Here is a 12,538-nt window from a genome sequence, read left to right on the forward strand (position 1 = left end):
AAAAATAAATAAATACATTAAATAAGGTTATCCACAAAGGCACATAGTTGTCATATGAGTCATCGTGTAACTTGAATTGTCTCAAATCAAACCTAATCCAGTGAGACATCGACAGGCCACAGCTGTAACCCTCTTCTTCGCACGTGTCACCCCACAACCCTTAATCCTAATCCAACTCACTTTCTCCTCTTATAATAACCCTCCTTTTTCCTGAAATTACTCCTATAACCCTCCTTCACTCCTACGTTTAGTTTCAAAACTTTCAACTTTCACATTTCAACCACACAAATAATACTACTACTTTCCGATTACTAATACTTTTTTTTACCTTAACCTTGATTAGTGAAAGCTAGAAAACCTTAAAAACGAAAACAAGAAAAGTTTGGTTTGAATTTGGGTAGCTACATTAAAATACAAGTACAACAAACAAAACCAAACCAAACCAAAGCTAAAGAGTGTGGTATTGTAGACTTTGAAAACCAAACAACCTTTGTCCCATCCCACTTGGACTTCCACCTCATCCTTTTTTTTCTTAACGCCATGAAACACAGGTCACTCCCTTTTTCTTTCTCTCTTCATCATTTTTCTTGCTAATTACTTTATACCAATTTTGCAAGATCTAATTTTGGACCTTATGCTATGCTTAATTAGTATTCCTCTTTCTGTATTTCCCTTTTCAGTATACAACAATGCTTTGTTTTTATTTTTTATTTTTTCCTTTTATGATATTGTTATTTTTGGCTTGCTCGTTTAATTTCCTGTTTCTTATCTGCTTTGTAACTTTGTTTATTTGATAATTCACAAAGGGGTAGCTCTAAAAAGGAAAAGGAATAGTTAAATGAATGATAAAATTATTACACAATTTTGTGATTTTTGCTTGGTTAGGACCGTAATTTTGGCTTTTGGCATTCTCTAAAACAGAAAAGCTAGGTAACTGACGAAGTAAGATATAGCTTAATTATGCTTGGTTAGGTCCTATTTTACCTAGATTTATCTTGATGTAGTATTGGATAAAAGTAGGTTTTGGCTTGGTTTGGTTCACTGATCTATAAGAGGAAAGGAAATAACAAATAGTACAATAGAAATTTAGCATCTTCTGTGAATAATAACTTAGGTAGGAAGGGGGAAAAAAATTGGTTTGATCTTTTAGGTGTGCAGAAGAGAAAAATATAGGAATTTGAAACAATTAAGTAAATTATATTTGTGAGAAAAATCTTCATATATTTTCTTTCTCAAGATATTAGGAGGATGATGACTAGGTGAGTAGTTGATGGTATAGTATAATATAATAATACTCATTTAATTTAAGTAATTGCATTTGTGCTGTCTAAGAATACCAAAGAAAATAATTCTAATTGCATAGATTATGTATACCAAAAAGTCTTGCCTCGCTTGAGAATTGAGGCTAAGAGTAGTTTATAGAAACTCACTCTTCTTAACCCTTGAGGTGCCTTTTAACTAAACAAAATTGTGAGAGTTTACACAAGACTCAAAGCAAACAATACCTCAAAAAACGGTGTAGTGAACTTGAGGTCGAAAAATTGGCACTAGAAGGAGGGCCGCCACACACAAGGGTTGACAGACCCTTTAATCTCTTAGCCTCGACTAAGGACTGCTACTCGATTGTCTTTTGATAAACAATTAATAATCTTATACTAAGCTCATAAAAGAATAATAGTATATTAAATTATAGTTTCTTGTCTTTTTGACAAATTGAAATTCTAGATTCTCATCACTTAAATTGCACTTATGAATTTATGTGAAAACAAACTTCTATAGATGATGCAAAGCATAGCAAAAGAATTTAATTGACATCTGTAACTGACAAAAATTTGAATATTGTTATTTGCTTTCCTTTAGTGGAGGTGAATGGATATCTTCCTGTGTATTGTATAGAAGGATATATGTACTTGATGGTTGAGCTCATTGTCTCTAGTCCATTAGTTAAAGTACGATTATGCATTAAGGACACAGCATTTTAAGTCTATTTTGGACAATATACAAAATTATTAAGATTTGTTTCTTGAATTGAGTGCTTCCTCCATAAAGTTTGTTGTTAAAAGATTATTATGTATCTAAAACCATAATACAAGTGGCTCAAGTCGTTCTGAAGATTACTTAATCCTGAGGCAGAGTTCAAACACCTATGTTGTTAACCTCAGAAGAACTGTTCAAAGAAATTGTTTTTCTTTTTTGAATCGGAAAATGTTATTATATTAGCTGTTATGTTAGTACTTTCTCCTTCACCAGAGTTTGAACCCCGTTCCTTTAACTTCTCCAACCTTTAGCTGTTCTCTAATATTTTTTTCTTGTAGCTAATTGTTGAAATCTATCTAGATAATTATCTTCTAAAGTTAATCAGATAAATTACCAGCTAAATAGTTTCTTGGGTTTTGTCTTCATTTTGTGACATAAAATTCTTCTGGTTGAAAAGTACTTAATTATATATTTTGAGGACAAACTACTCAATAATATTTCGAAACCATTAAGTTTAAATTATTGCATTAGATTTGATAGTTGCTTCCATTTGATTCATGTGTTTTCAATGACATGTAATTTGCATTTCTGTATTCAGCAAATGATGTCTTACACAAGTAGCTGTTCAAGTTGATCTCAAGACCTCCCCATATATCGACACTGATCATAGGTCTTTCTGTTTAGTGAACCAAAAGGGCGGTGTTTCTAACCTGATTTTTATGGGGACTAAGGAGGATAGCACAACTAAACCTTCTAAATCACCTTCATCAACTCAGGTTTTTTCGCTACTATCTTCCTATGCTTTTTTCTTTCTTTTGCTTGTCCTCTCTCTCTTATGTTTCCTTATCATCTCTATTGGCTAATACAGGAGGTACCAACAGTACAACCATCATATCCAGATTGGTCAAACTCCATGCAGGTAGTGGAACATATTTAGATATTTTCATCGCACTTTTACTTATATTGAAGCACTTTGCGGATAAAGTTATGTTGGAAACTAATGATTAGTTTCTTATTTAGGCCTACTATGCACCTGGAGCCGGTCCGCCTCCCTATTTTGCATCAACTGTTGCTTCACCAACCCCCCATCCGTATATGTGGGGAGGCCAGGTAAATGTTGCCCATCATTTGCAGTGTTGTCAAATTTCCGCCATGGCATTATAGCATGGTGGATATTGTGCCAGCTGCCATCAGTTGCAACACCTGTTATATCTGCCATAGACCGCAACGCCATGTTTATATGACGGATTTTTGGTTGATTGCCAAGATCTGCTATCTTCCATTTCATAACAATGATCATTTGGGATGCATGTAATTTTACTCTATGGCGTAGAATCTTCTCATGAACAATTTTATTGATTTTTTCAGCATCCTTTAATGGCGCCATATGGGACTCCAGTCCCATATCCAGCTATGTACCCTCCCGGGAACATGTATGCTCATCCGGGCATGGTCATGGTAAATAACTTTCTCATTATCTATTAATTATGTTCACCACCTTTATGCTTTTGCAGAAAAATTTAAATTTTTAAACTTCTTATACCGGATGTATTCACATTTTTCCCAGCAACATTTTTGCTACATTCATCGAAATTGGACATTTTAATCGTAATACTTTTTTTTTTATTTCTTTTTGTTTTACTCTTATTATTATTTTTCTAGACTCCAAGTGCTATGCACCAACCTACAGAGTTTGAAGGGAAAGGACCTGATGGAAAGGATAAGGATTCATCTAAAAAATCGAAGGGAACTCCTGCAAATACATGTGCAAAAGCAGGAGAGAGTGGAAAGGCAGGCTCAGGTTCAGGCAATGACGGCTTTTCACAAAGGTTTTCCAAACCTCTGGTTAATTTGAGATCGTTTCGAGATTTCCCTCTTCAAATTTCTTTCTTAATATGAATTTCTATATCATTAAACAGTGCTGAAAGTGGTTCAGAGGGTTCATCAAATGCTAGTGATGAGAATACTAACCAACAGGTATATGACATACCATCATTACATGCGCTATCACTTGCTTTTAGTAACTTGTTACTTTATTCGCGACAAAAGTCTGAATTGAATTGATTGAATTACAAGCTAATTGACCAGTTTTCTGTACTTATTTTTTGTATGATGAATTCTATCTTTGTAGGAATCGGCTAGAAACAAGAAGGGAAGCTTTGACCTCATGCTTGTTGATGGTATGTATCTCCTGCAATCATAATTATCTTTTTTATGTTAATGTTTTGATTAAACAAGTTAGCGATTCTGTGAATTTCAGGAGCTAATGCACAGAACAATACTGCTGGACCCATTTCTCAATCATCTGTTCCTGGACAACCTGTTGTTTCGATGCCTGCGACTAATCTTAATATTGGTATGGACTTATGGAATGCATCTTCTGCTGGTGCTGAAGCCGCAAAAATGAGGCACAATCAATCCGGTGCCCCTGGAGCTGCTGGTGAACATTGGATGCAAGTATGAGTCCCAATCCCATAGTTGTTTTACTAAAAATGTTCCGTTCTTGTATTGCTTTTTGGTGTCAACATTTTCTATCATCGTGCTTATGCCAATGGATTCGAAAAAATAATTATTTTTGTTGATATCGTTTATCTTCTACTTGTTTCTACTGACAGACATTTTTTTTTTCATATTCCTGACATTGCTTTCTTTTGTTAGATCTTCACATGGATAAGCCTTACTTTTCATTACCTTTTATAACTTCCTCCGATCTTCTAATGTTTCTGATATTGATAGGATGACCGTGAGCTGAAACGACAGAAGAGAAAACAGTCTAATCGAGAGTCGGCTAGGAGGTCAAGATTACGCAAGCAGGTAACTTTCTGATTTATACATGTTGCTCTTTGACGGGGAGACTGAGCCGGTTTGTGGTTTTTTTAGTTAATTATTTGCAGGTATGAGTTATATTATTCAAATATATTTTATAGGTGGTTTGGGAATGTGTAAAAAAATATGTTGTTTCTCATAAATAGTTTTGGGCCTCGTCGACAATATTTTGGGATCAAGATCCGGAGTGTTTGAGTGAATTGTTACTGAATCCATGACCTCATTTTTTCCTTCGTTCCTTCCTTTTTATTGCCAGCCCTAGTGGGCAGTTCCTCCCTTAATGCGTCTCAAACCCCTCTACCCTATATTCACTAGGTTAGAGTGTTAGACCGAGTAAGATAACATGGTGTTTGAGGGATAGCAATCCAGATGCTTTAGAGTCCAGCCAAATTTCGGTCTTTGTTTCCAACTGCAACGTGGATCCAACAAATGAGTTTTTGTTGGACATGGTGGACGGCTACAGAGAATCTGGGTTGATCAACTTGCAACCCAGATCCTCCGCAACCACCCAGTAGGAAAGTAGGTCAAACTTTAAAAAAAGTTAGATTTAAATGGTCTGTGACGAGACACAGTTTGCCATACGATATTATTTGTTAACTAAACTATGCAGCCAACCTTAAATAAGGTTGTGTTTTTCCATATCCATTTATACTACCATTTTACTTAAGAGAAAAATGATGTGTTTTACATTTCTTGTACCAACCAGGCTGAGTGTGAAGAGCTACAAAAGAGGGTCGAGGTGCTGGGAGGTGAGAATCGAACTCTGAGAGAAGAGCTTCAGAAACTTTCTGAAGAATGTGAGAAGCTTACATCTGAAAACAATTCTATCAAGGTATATTAATGGTTAGCATGTAGTTTATTACAACTCACAACCTTAAATTTGATTATTTGAAAACAATTGCTCTAAACAGGAAGAGTTGGAACGGTTGTGTGGGCCAGAAGTAGTTGCTAACCTTGAATGAGACGAATCTGCAGCTGGAGTTTTCTAATCAGTGGCCTGGTCACTTAATTGAGAATAGGATATAATGTTCTTTTTTTTTCATTGTTTTACTAATTTTATACCATTAACCTTCAACTGTAATTGCTCTTATAATTTACACGTAATTTGTTGTAATTTTTTGTATTAATTTATTAGTTGTAAGTTTTTATTTTCTTAAACATATTTATTAGTTTAATTTAATCTTTTTATTATAACTTTATATATTTTAAACATAATTAATCAATGTTGTTATTCCATAGTATTATTTTTAGCATATTACACGTCAAATCTATCAATATTGTTACCTATTATAAAAAAACAAAAAATAAAAAACCTATTAATGTCATGAGATAAACTCAAGTAATTAGTGTTTTTTTTTTCTTTTTCAAATGCTATTTTTTTAATAAATAAAAAAATCTAATAGGAAAAGTCACAACACTAGTGTAAAGTAATAGAGAGATATTCTGAATTTAAACTTGTACACCATAATATTATATTAAATGTTCTTGCAATATATATTAACTGCTTGCGAGACTACTTTTCCACATGCTCGTTGAACGAACTAATAGTTTTATAAAAAGTATATAATATTAAAGGTCTATACCTAAATACTTGAAATAGGATTCAAAAGTATTTTAAATCAGTATAGAAAAGAGATGTTTAGTTGACTCAAAAGAGTTCGCCAATGAAAATTAGGGCAGTTAGAATTGGTTAATCTTCTATAACACGTGAATTTACGGTTTTTTATTGAGATTATATTTATATTTATTATTTGATTGCAATTTACAAGGATTGGAAATAAAAAAAATAAATTTAAATTATAACATTAAAGAGAATCATAATTATTTTACAAAGGAATAATATTTTTTTGTCTAAACTCTAAATATCAAATATCAAAATGATTAAAGTCAAGACCTTCCATTTGAATGATTAAAGTGTTGTAAAATAAACAAATAGATAAACTTTAAAAAATAATTATATATATAAATTATTGAACTTCATTTTTTTTATCGTTTCAAACAATACAAAATATTCTCCAGTTTCAACTAAACTCGTCACGAAATAGTAATACTCAAATAAGATCTCAAATTTAGGGTAAGCGAAAAATGAATAGTTAGACTTGTTTTCTTTTATCAAGTATTTAGACTTGTTTACTTTCATTGTTTTAACTTTTAAAATAATTAGTACTTTATTTCAATATATTTTCTAATTAAAAAATCTATACAGAGTTGTACATTTAATGTAAAATACATTGAAGTGTAAAAATTTAAAAAATTTAAATAAGTTATTCATATATATCTCGTATTTATGATTATATTAACAAAAAGTATATATATATAAATTTATAGCGATGATTATCATTTAATAGTTAATAAAAATAATTTTGTGAAATAGTTCTACTTTTTTATTTATGTACAATTTTTTTATAGCGTGTGTGAAAGGATATAAAACAACACTCGATATAAATTAGAGAGTGTTTTTTAATTATAATTACATTGACAGTGCAAATATATATTAATGCAGTATTATTTAAAATTAAAATTACAAAAGGTATACCAACCCGAAGAGTATGATATTAATAATTAACTAACATGAAAAGCTGCTTTTGAAGTCAAAAGAAGACATTTCGATTCTCTTAACAAAAAAAAAAGACATTTCGAGTATTTTCGAGTATTGACAACGCAACCAATAACATTTGAACTAATAAAGGACGTAAAAGTAGATATACAGACAAAACAAAAAAGAGAGAGAGAGAGATTGAGGAATTTTTTTTTTTATCACACCATGAGAATGAGAAAAGGGATTATTGTCCCAGCTTTTTTGTCAAGTTACTTTGAATACTCAATAGAGATTTTCTTTATATATAAAATTGTAGAAAAATTTATATATAATTGTAACGGCCTAAATCTGAATAAATTTATCACATAATATTTCTATATCAATTTAATAAGGTAGTACAGATATATTGGATAGAAATTTAATGATAAATCAAATGAGAAAGAGTTTTAAAATTAATTTTAATCTCAATATTTCTCACAACCTTAAGTACGTAACAATCATGATGTCGGTCTTCTAACTAATAATTTATGTATGTTTATTTGTTTAATAGCGTAAGGCATATTTTCTGGTAACAATAGTATAAGGCATATGACCCCATGCTCTAAGTCACAAGGGTTTGCCTTGCCTTGCCAGTTGCCATCTATCTCGCTGGAGGTAGACTTTAAGACAAATAGGTATATCCTCTAGGTGTTGGAATTGGATATAAAACGGAAGTTTTCTAAGGTATCTCGAAATAATTGATGATTTTGTTATCCAATTCAAATTCATAATACTACATTTTTAAAGTATATTTTTTACGTATGTTATAAAATTTTACGATTTTGTTTTTTTTTATATAAATATTTTGAAGTTTGAACAGTACAAGAATAATTTATAAATTATTATTAGTCTCGATTATCAAGCGATGTTAGATTTTTTGGTGTAAGCGACATAATGGCTCTCCAGTCGAGGCGAAAGGTGTTGGAGGAATCTGAAGACACGGAAGCAACAACGGATTGTGAAATCACATCTCTATCCAAAATCTTCAGATAACGGGTATATGGGTCACCAATCTTACATATTCAACATTTAAATCATTATTAGTCAATGTAAAACTTAATTACTAACACTTGAACTCAATAAAGGGTACGTCAACCTTCATGCGTGATATAGACCCTCGTGAGTTTGTCCTCACAAACGACGCCAATAATCTGAACTAGATCGATGATGATGACCAGACTTGAATTGCAAGCAGAACATTGTCCTTGAAAGGTGGGGTGATACATGCAAATACTTTTACACTCAAGTGAATATCTATTTGTGAAAAGTGTGAGATAAGTTGGATTAAAGAATATCTACATTTCATGGTATCAGAATCATTGTACTTATAGGATGAGTCACAAGTCCGTTGAGAATGAAAGCAATAAATTCAGCAAATCTATTATCGCGGTTTTCGATGTTGATCCTTCTCAACCATTGGAATTAAAGTTAACCGTTTTTTCTAAAATGTTCTAGAAACTATGGTGAGACCTTTGATGTATTTTGAAAATTGGTCAAGATGGAATGAACCTTGACAAGTTCGAAATAGTAGTATTATTTATTTTTAATAGATGAACGAACAATCATTTCACAAAATTGTATCAAACATTGTACTAAGAAAAATTAAAACTTATGAAATCACAAATTTTCTAGACACAAATTCAAATACACATAAACAAATAAATAATAGAAAATAAAAGTTAAATAATATTTATTTTTAAAATTATTAAAGAATTTATATTTTTTAGTGTATGATGTGTGTCCATGAATATTACTTGTACTAGAGCACTTACAAGAAACTATTACAAAGTGCTCGAACCTTATCTCTATCTATCATTTAAAGAAGTTGAATATAAATTCAAAAACGCCTCTTAAATAACTAATGAATAGATTAAAGCTAATTTGGAGTGTGTGTGAAACCTCCACACCAAAGTCATGGGTAACGCATACCACATTTTTCACATGGTTTTGCTCCTAAAAAGGATTTCTGGGACAGGAAATTCTTGAATTCTTTTCTTTGTATAGAAAAGATGATAGTACTTCTAACTTTAACACTCTTCTCTTTCAGGGCTAGTGTTTAGTAGTTGGTATAAAATTAATCTCATTATTTAGTTTGATCGTTGTACATGAAACTAAAGATGTCAATTTGTATTCATAAGTGAAGATGTCTGCAAAAAATGTCTCATTTAAATTTCCAAAACTAAAATTTTATTTGCAGAAATAAGAATAGTTAAAGCCATTCAAATAATTCGATAATTAAAAATGTTTTGATATTATATTTCAAATACTTTTATACAATAATGTCACTACTCGCCAATAAATTTGTAATTTAATTAACAAAAACATTTGAATTATCAAAGTCACAATATTATATAACAATAACGTCAAAGTTTATTATTAAAAAAAATATTAGTTTTTTGAATTTAAATTTCCACATGTCATGTCAAATTAAAAAAGACACACAATGATTATTGTCACTAGTATTTGGATTATTTAACTATTTATTCACAAATTCAACTTTCTCCAATCCACATAACAAAATCTAGTAAATACTAATTATAACTACCTAAAGAGATTAGTCTTGCACGCTAGGATATCTTAATTTCCCAAAAATAAATCACATTCTAATGCCCTTTTTTTTACATATTCTAAGAAAGAGTTTTAACACCGTTTACTTTGTTGAAACATTACTTGTTTTCATTTTTTTAAACATACATTTATTTTATTTTGATAATAGATTATTAAAATAAATTATTTTCATAAAAATAAGATAAAATATTAGTCAATAAATATATATTTTTAAAAATAATAAAAATAATTTTTTGATAATTTCATTACTTCTAAAAATATAGAATTGTAGAAGTGGATAATTGTTCACTTGAGAAGTCTTTTACTTACTTATTAACAAGTAAAATTAACAAAAAATTTAAATATTAAAAATAAAAACTATTTTTACAAAATAAACAACCCTCCGTCTTTTCAATTTTTTTACATCTATATTTTTAAAATTTAACCTCTTTAAAGCGATTCTTGAATGGATGAAATGTAAACTTATAATCATCATACTAAGCTGTATATACATCTCTTTACCATTTGATTGGAAGTTCTCTGGTTAATGCTATAGAGAAGAGGAGTGTTAAGAATACTTTTTTCAATACGCAGTCTAATATTTACCCTTTTATTGAGTATATAAGTTGTGAGATATCAACATCTTAAATGCATATCAGCTGGTTGTGCAACCAATCATTTATAAAATAAAGGTCTACATATGTTTTGGTTCTTAAAAATATAATTTATTTTGATTTTAGTCTTTCTAATTTTTTGTGTTTGATTTATACTTTTGCGAATTCTAACAAGTTTTAAAAAAGATTTTATGAATTGTTTTAGTAAAAAAAATTGGTGACATGATTAATTTTAGAAGATGTGGCATGTGGTGATTGTTTAATTGTTGTTGACTAGACAATATTTAATATTTAAAATTAAAATCTATTTATTAACTCATTTAATTTAAAATTAATTAATAAACCAATTAAATAATAAAAATTCAATAATCTTCGTCTTCAACTCCAAATTTTTTAATAAAAACTCAACAATCTTCATATTCAACCCAAATTTATTCGTGTTCAAATCAAAAATTCTCATAGATCAAACCTTAAAAATTTAAATCTCTTATTTTTTCGCACTACACCCATAATTAAAATACATGAATTACTAGAAGAGAGAAGAAGATGAAGGAAAGAAGAAACGCAATAATAACAACTACTAAATCAAAACCCCAGACCTGTTGCAACAATTGGTCAATTCAACTCCAATCCTTTCTCCCTCGTACACATTAAACTCAATTCCAAAAACCCTAATTTTCTCTTCCAAATCCTTATTCTCTTTCCACCATTTCTCCAACTCAATTTTTTTCTCCAACAACACATTCCATAATTCCTCAATCTCCCTCCTTTTCTCATTAATTTTTTCCTTCATCTCATCCTCAACCCTAACCCTCTTACTATTCTCTTCAACTTCTCTCTTTTCAATTACTCCAATTTTCCTCTCCAAATCCCTAACCGTCATTTTCATATCCGCGTTTCCTTGTTTCAATTCTTTCCCTTCTCTTTTCTATCACTACTTACGCTTTCGCTTCCTCCACTTCTTTCTTAAGTCTTTATGTCTCTGCCTTCAACTAACTGTTGAATCCAATTCGCTTTACAATTTATCAATCTGCGTCTCACCTGGTTTTGGGAAAACAAAAATTGGGAAAAAATTTGGATTTTTGCAGTAGAAAACTTTGATCCTTTATTTGTTTTTTCAATATCTTCGAAAGAACAGAAACATGGATGCGCAAGCCAAGAAAAAAGCATTGTTTCGTGCCAAATTGAATGCTCAGAAGAAGGACAAACGCATAGAATCTCCCCTTGTTAGGTTGGTTCATACTTTAATTTGAAGCACTTCATTCCCTTATTTCTAATGGTTTCAATTTAATTTCGCTTTTTTATGTTTACAAACGTCGATTTATTTATTAATTTGTTAGTTTTTTTACTCATTATATTACTTTAGTTAAAAATTCACACCCCATATGGTTTTATTTGCTATTCTTTATTAAAAACTGGAACTTTAGTAACTTGTGCCTTTTTGTTGATTTAGTTGATTTTATGTTATGATTTGAGATGTGCCCTTAGCTACTCGTGTACGTTTGTGCTTGTTAATCTACGTAGCGCCAACACTTTAGATTGAAGGTGTTGGTGTCTTGTCGGGTGTCTGTGTTGGTGCTTCATGCCTGTTTCTTGGCTTGGCAAAAAGTTATACTTTCTCAAGACCTTATTCCCGTAAGCTCTCCAGAATAGCTTATGAAAACAGTTTAACTATGTTTTCTCTTTTGTTATAGAAATAACTTATGCATAAACACTTATATGATCATTGTTTATATTATAAACATTCAATTAAGTTGTTTATCCAAACAGGGCCTAAGCATAGTAACGAGTGAGTGTTGTAATTTTGTGAAAGTGGAGAGGTGCCTGACGTAAACCGCCTCCAAGCTTAATGTTCTGGTTTGTCATGGTAGAGAGGTCAAGAACCACATCATCTCAGATACTATAAAACCATACATTATTATTTTATTAACATAATGAAAAAAATTATGCAAAATAGTTGTACACATTAACAAATAGCAGCAAGCACTCACCACTA

General features: G+C 30.7%; 2 protein-coding genes across 3 annotated transcripts in view; both read left to right on the plus strand.

The window, feature by feature from the left end:
• Positions 1-278: 278 nt before the first annotated feature.
• On the plus strand, positions 279-6,039 carry LOC101509554 (G-box-binding factor 1). 2 transcript variants are annotated; one of them, XM_004509183.4, is made up of 12 exons: positions 279-551; positions 2,576-2,753; positions 2,846-2,896; positions 2,998-3,087; positions 3,346-3,435; positions 3,640-3,806; positions 3,897-3,954; positions 4,109-4,157; positions 4,238-4,434; positions 4,714-4,791; positions 5,510-5,635; positions 5,715-6,039. In XM_004509183.4, exons 2-12 carry the CDS (start codon positions 2,697-2,699, stop codon positions 5,763-5,765), a joined length of 1,014 nt encoding a protein of 337 aa, XP_004509240.1. In that variant the 5' UTR covers positions 279-551; positions 2,576-2,696; the 3' UTR covers positions 5,766-6,039. The 2 variants fall into 2 exon arrangements, with proteins under 2 accessions (XP_004509240.1, XP_004509241.1); XM_004509184.4 differs by lacking the exon at positions 279-551 and adding an exon at positions 558-650.
• Positions 6,040-11,059: 5,020 nt separating this feature from the next.
• Positions 11,060-12,538, plus strand: part of LOC113787652 (protein ABA AND ROS SENSITIVE 1-like) — a 19,229-nt gene continuing 17,750 nt past the window's right edge. Inside the window, exon 1 of the mRNA XM_027336602.2 lies at positions 11,060-11,773. Coding sequence (XP_027192403.1) covers positions 11,685-11,773 — 89 coding nt within the window. The 5' untranslated portion in view covers positions 11,060-11,684. The remainder of the gene's footprint in view (positions 11,774-12,538) is intronic.

Source organism: Cicer arietinum, chromosome 7, assembly GCF_000331145.2.
Source record: "Cicer arietinum cultivar CDC Frontier isolate Library 1 chromosome 7, Cicar.CDCFrontier_v2.0, whole genome shotgun sequence".
Classification (NCBI taxonomy): domain Eukaryota; kingdom Viridiplantae; phylum Streptophyta; class Magnoliopsida; order Fabales; family Fabaceae; genus Cicer; species Cicer arietinum.

Excerpts from the sequence above, each read along its gene's own strand:
- LOC101509554 (XM_004509183.4), top strand. The coding sequence starts at position 2,697 with ATGGGGACTAAGGAGGATAGCACAACTAAACCTTCTAAATCACCTTCA. Across the intron at positions 3,436-3,639 it reads CTCATCCGGGCATGGTCATG|ACTCCAAGTGCTATGCACCA; the intron begins GTAAATAACTTT and ends TTATTTTTCTAG. Across the intron at positions 3,807-3,896 it reads AATGACGGCTTTTCACAAAG|TGCTGAAAGTGGTTCAGAGG; the intron begins GTTTTCCAAACC and ends ATCATTAAACAG.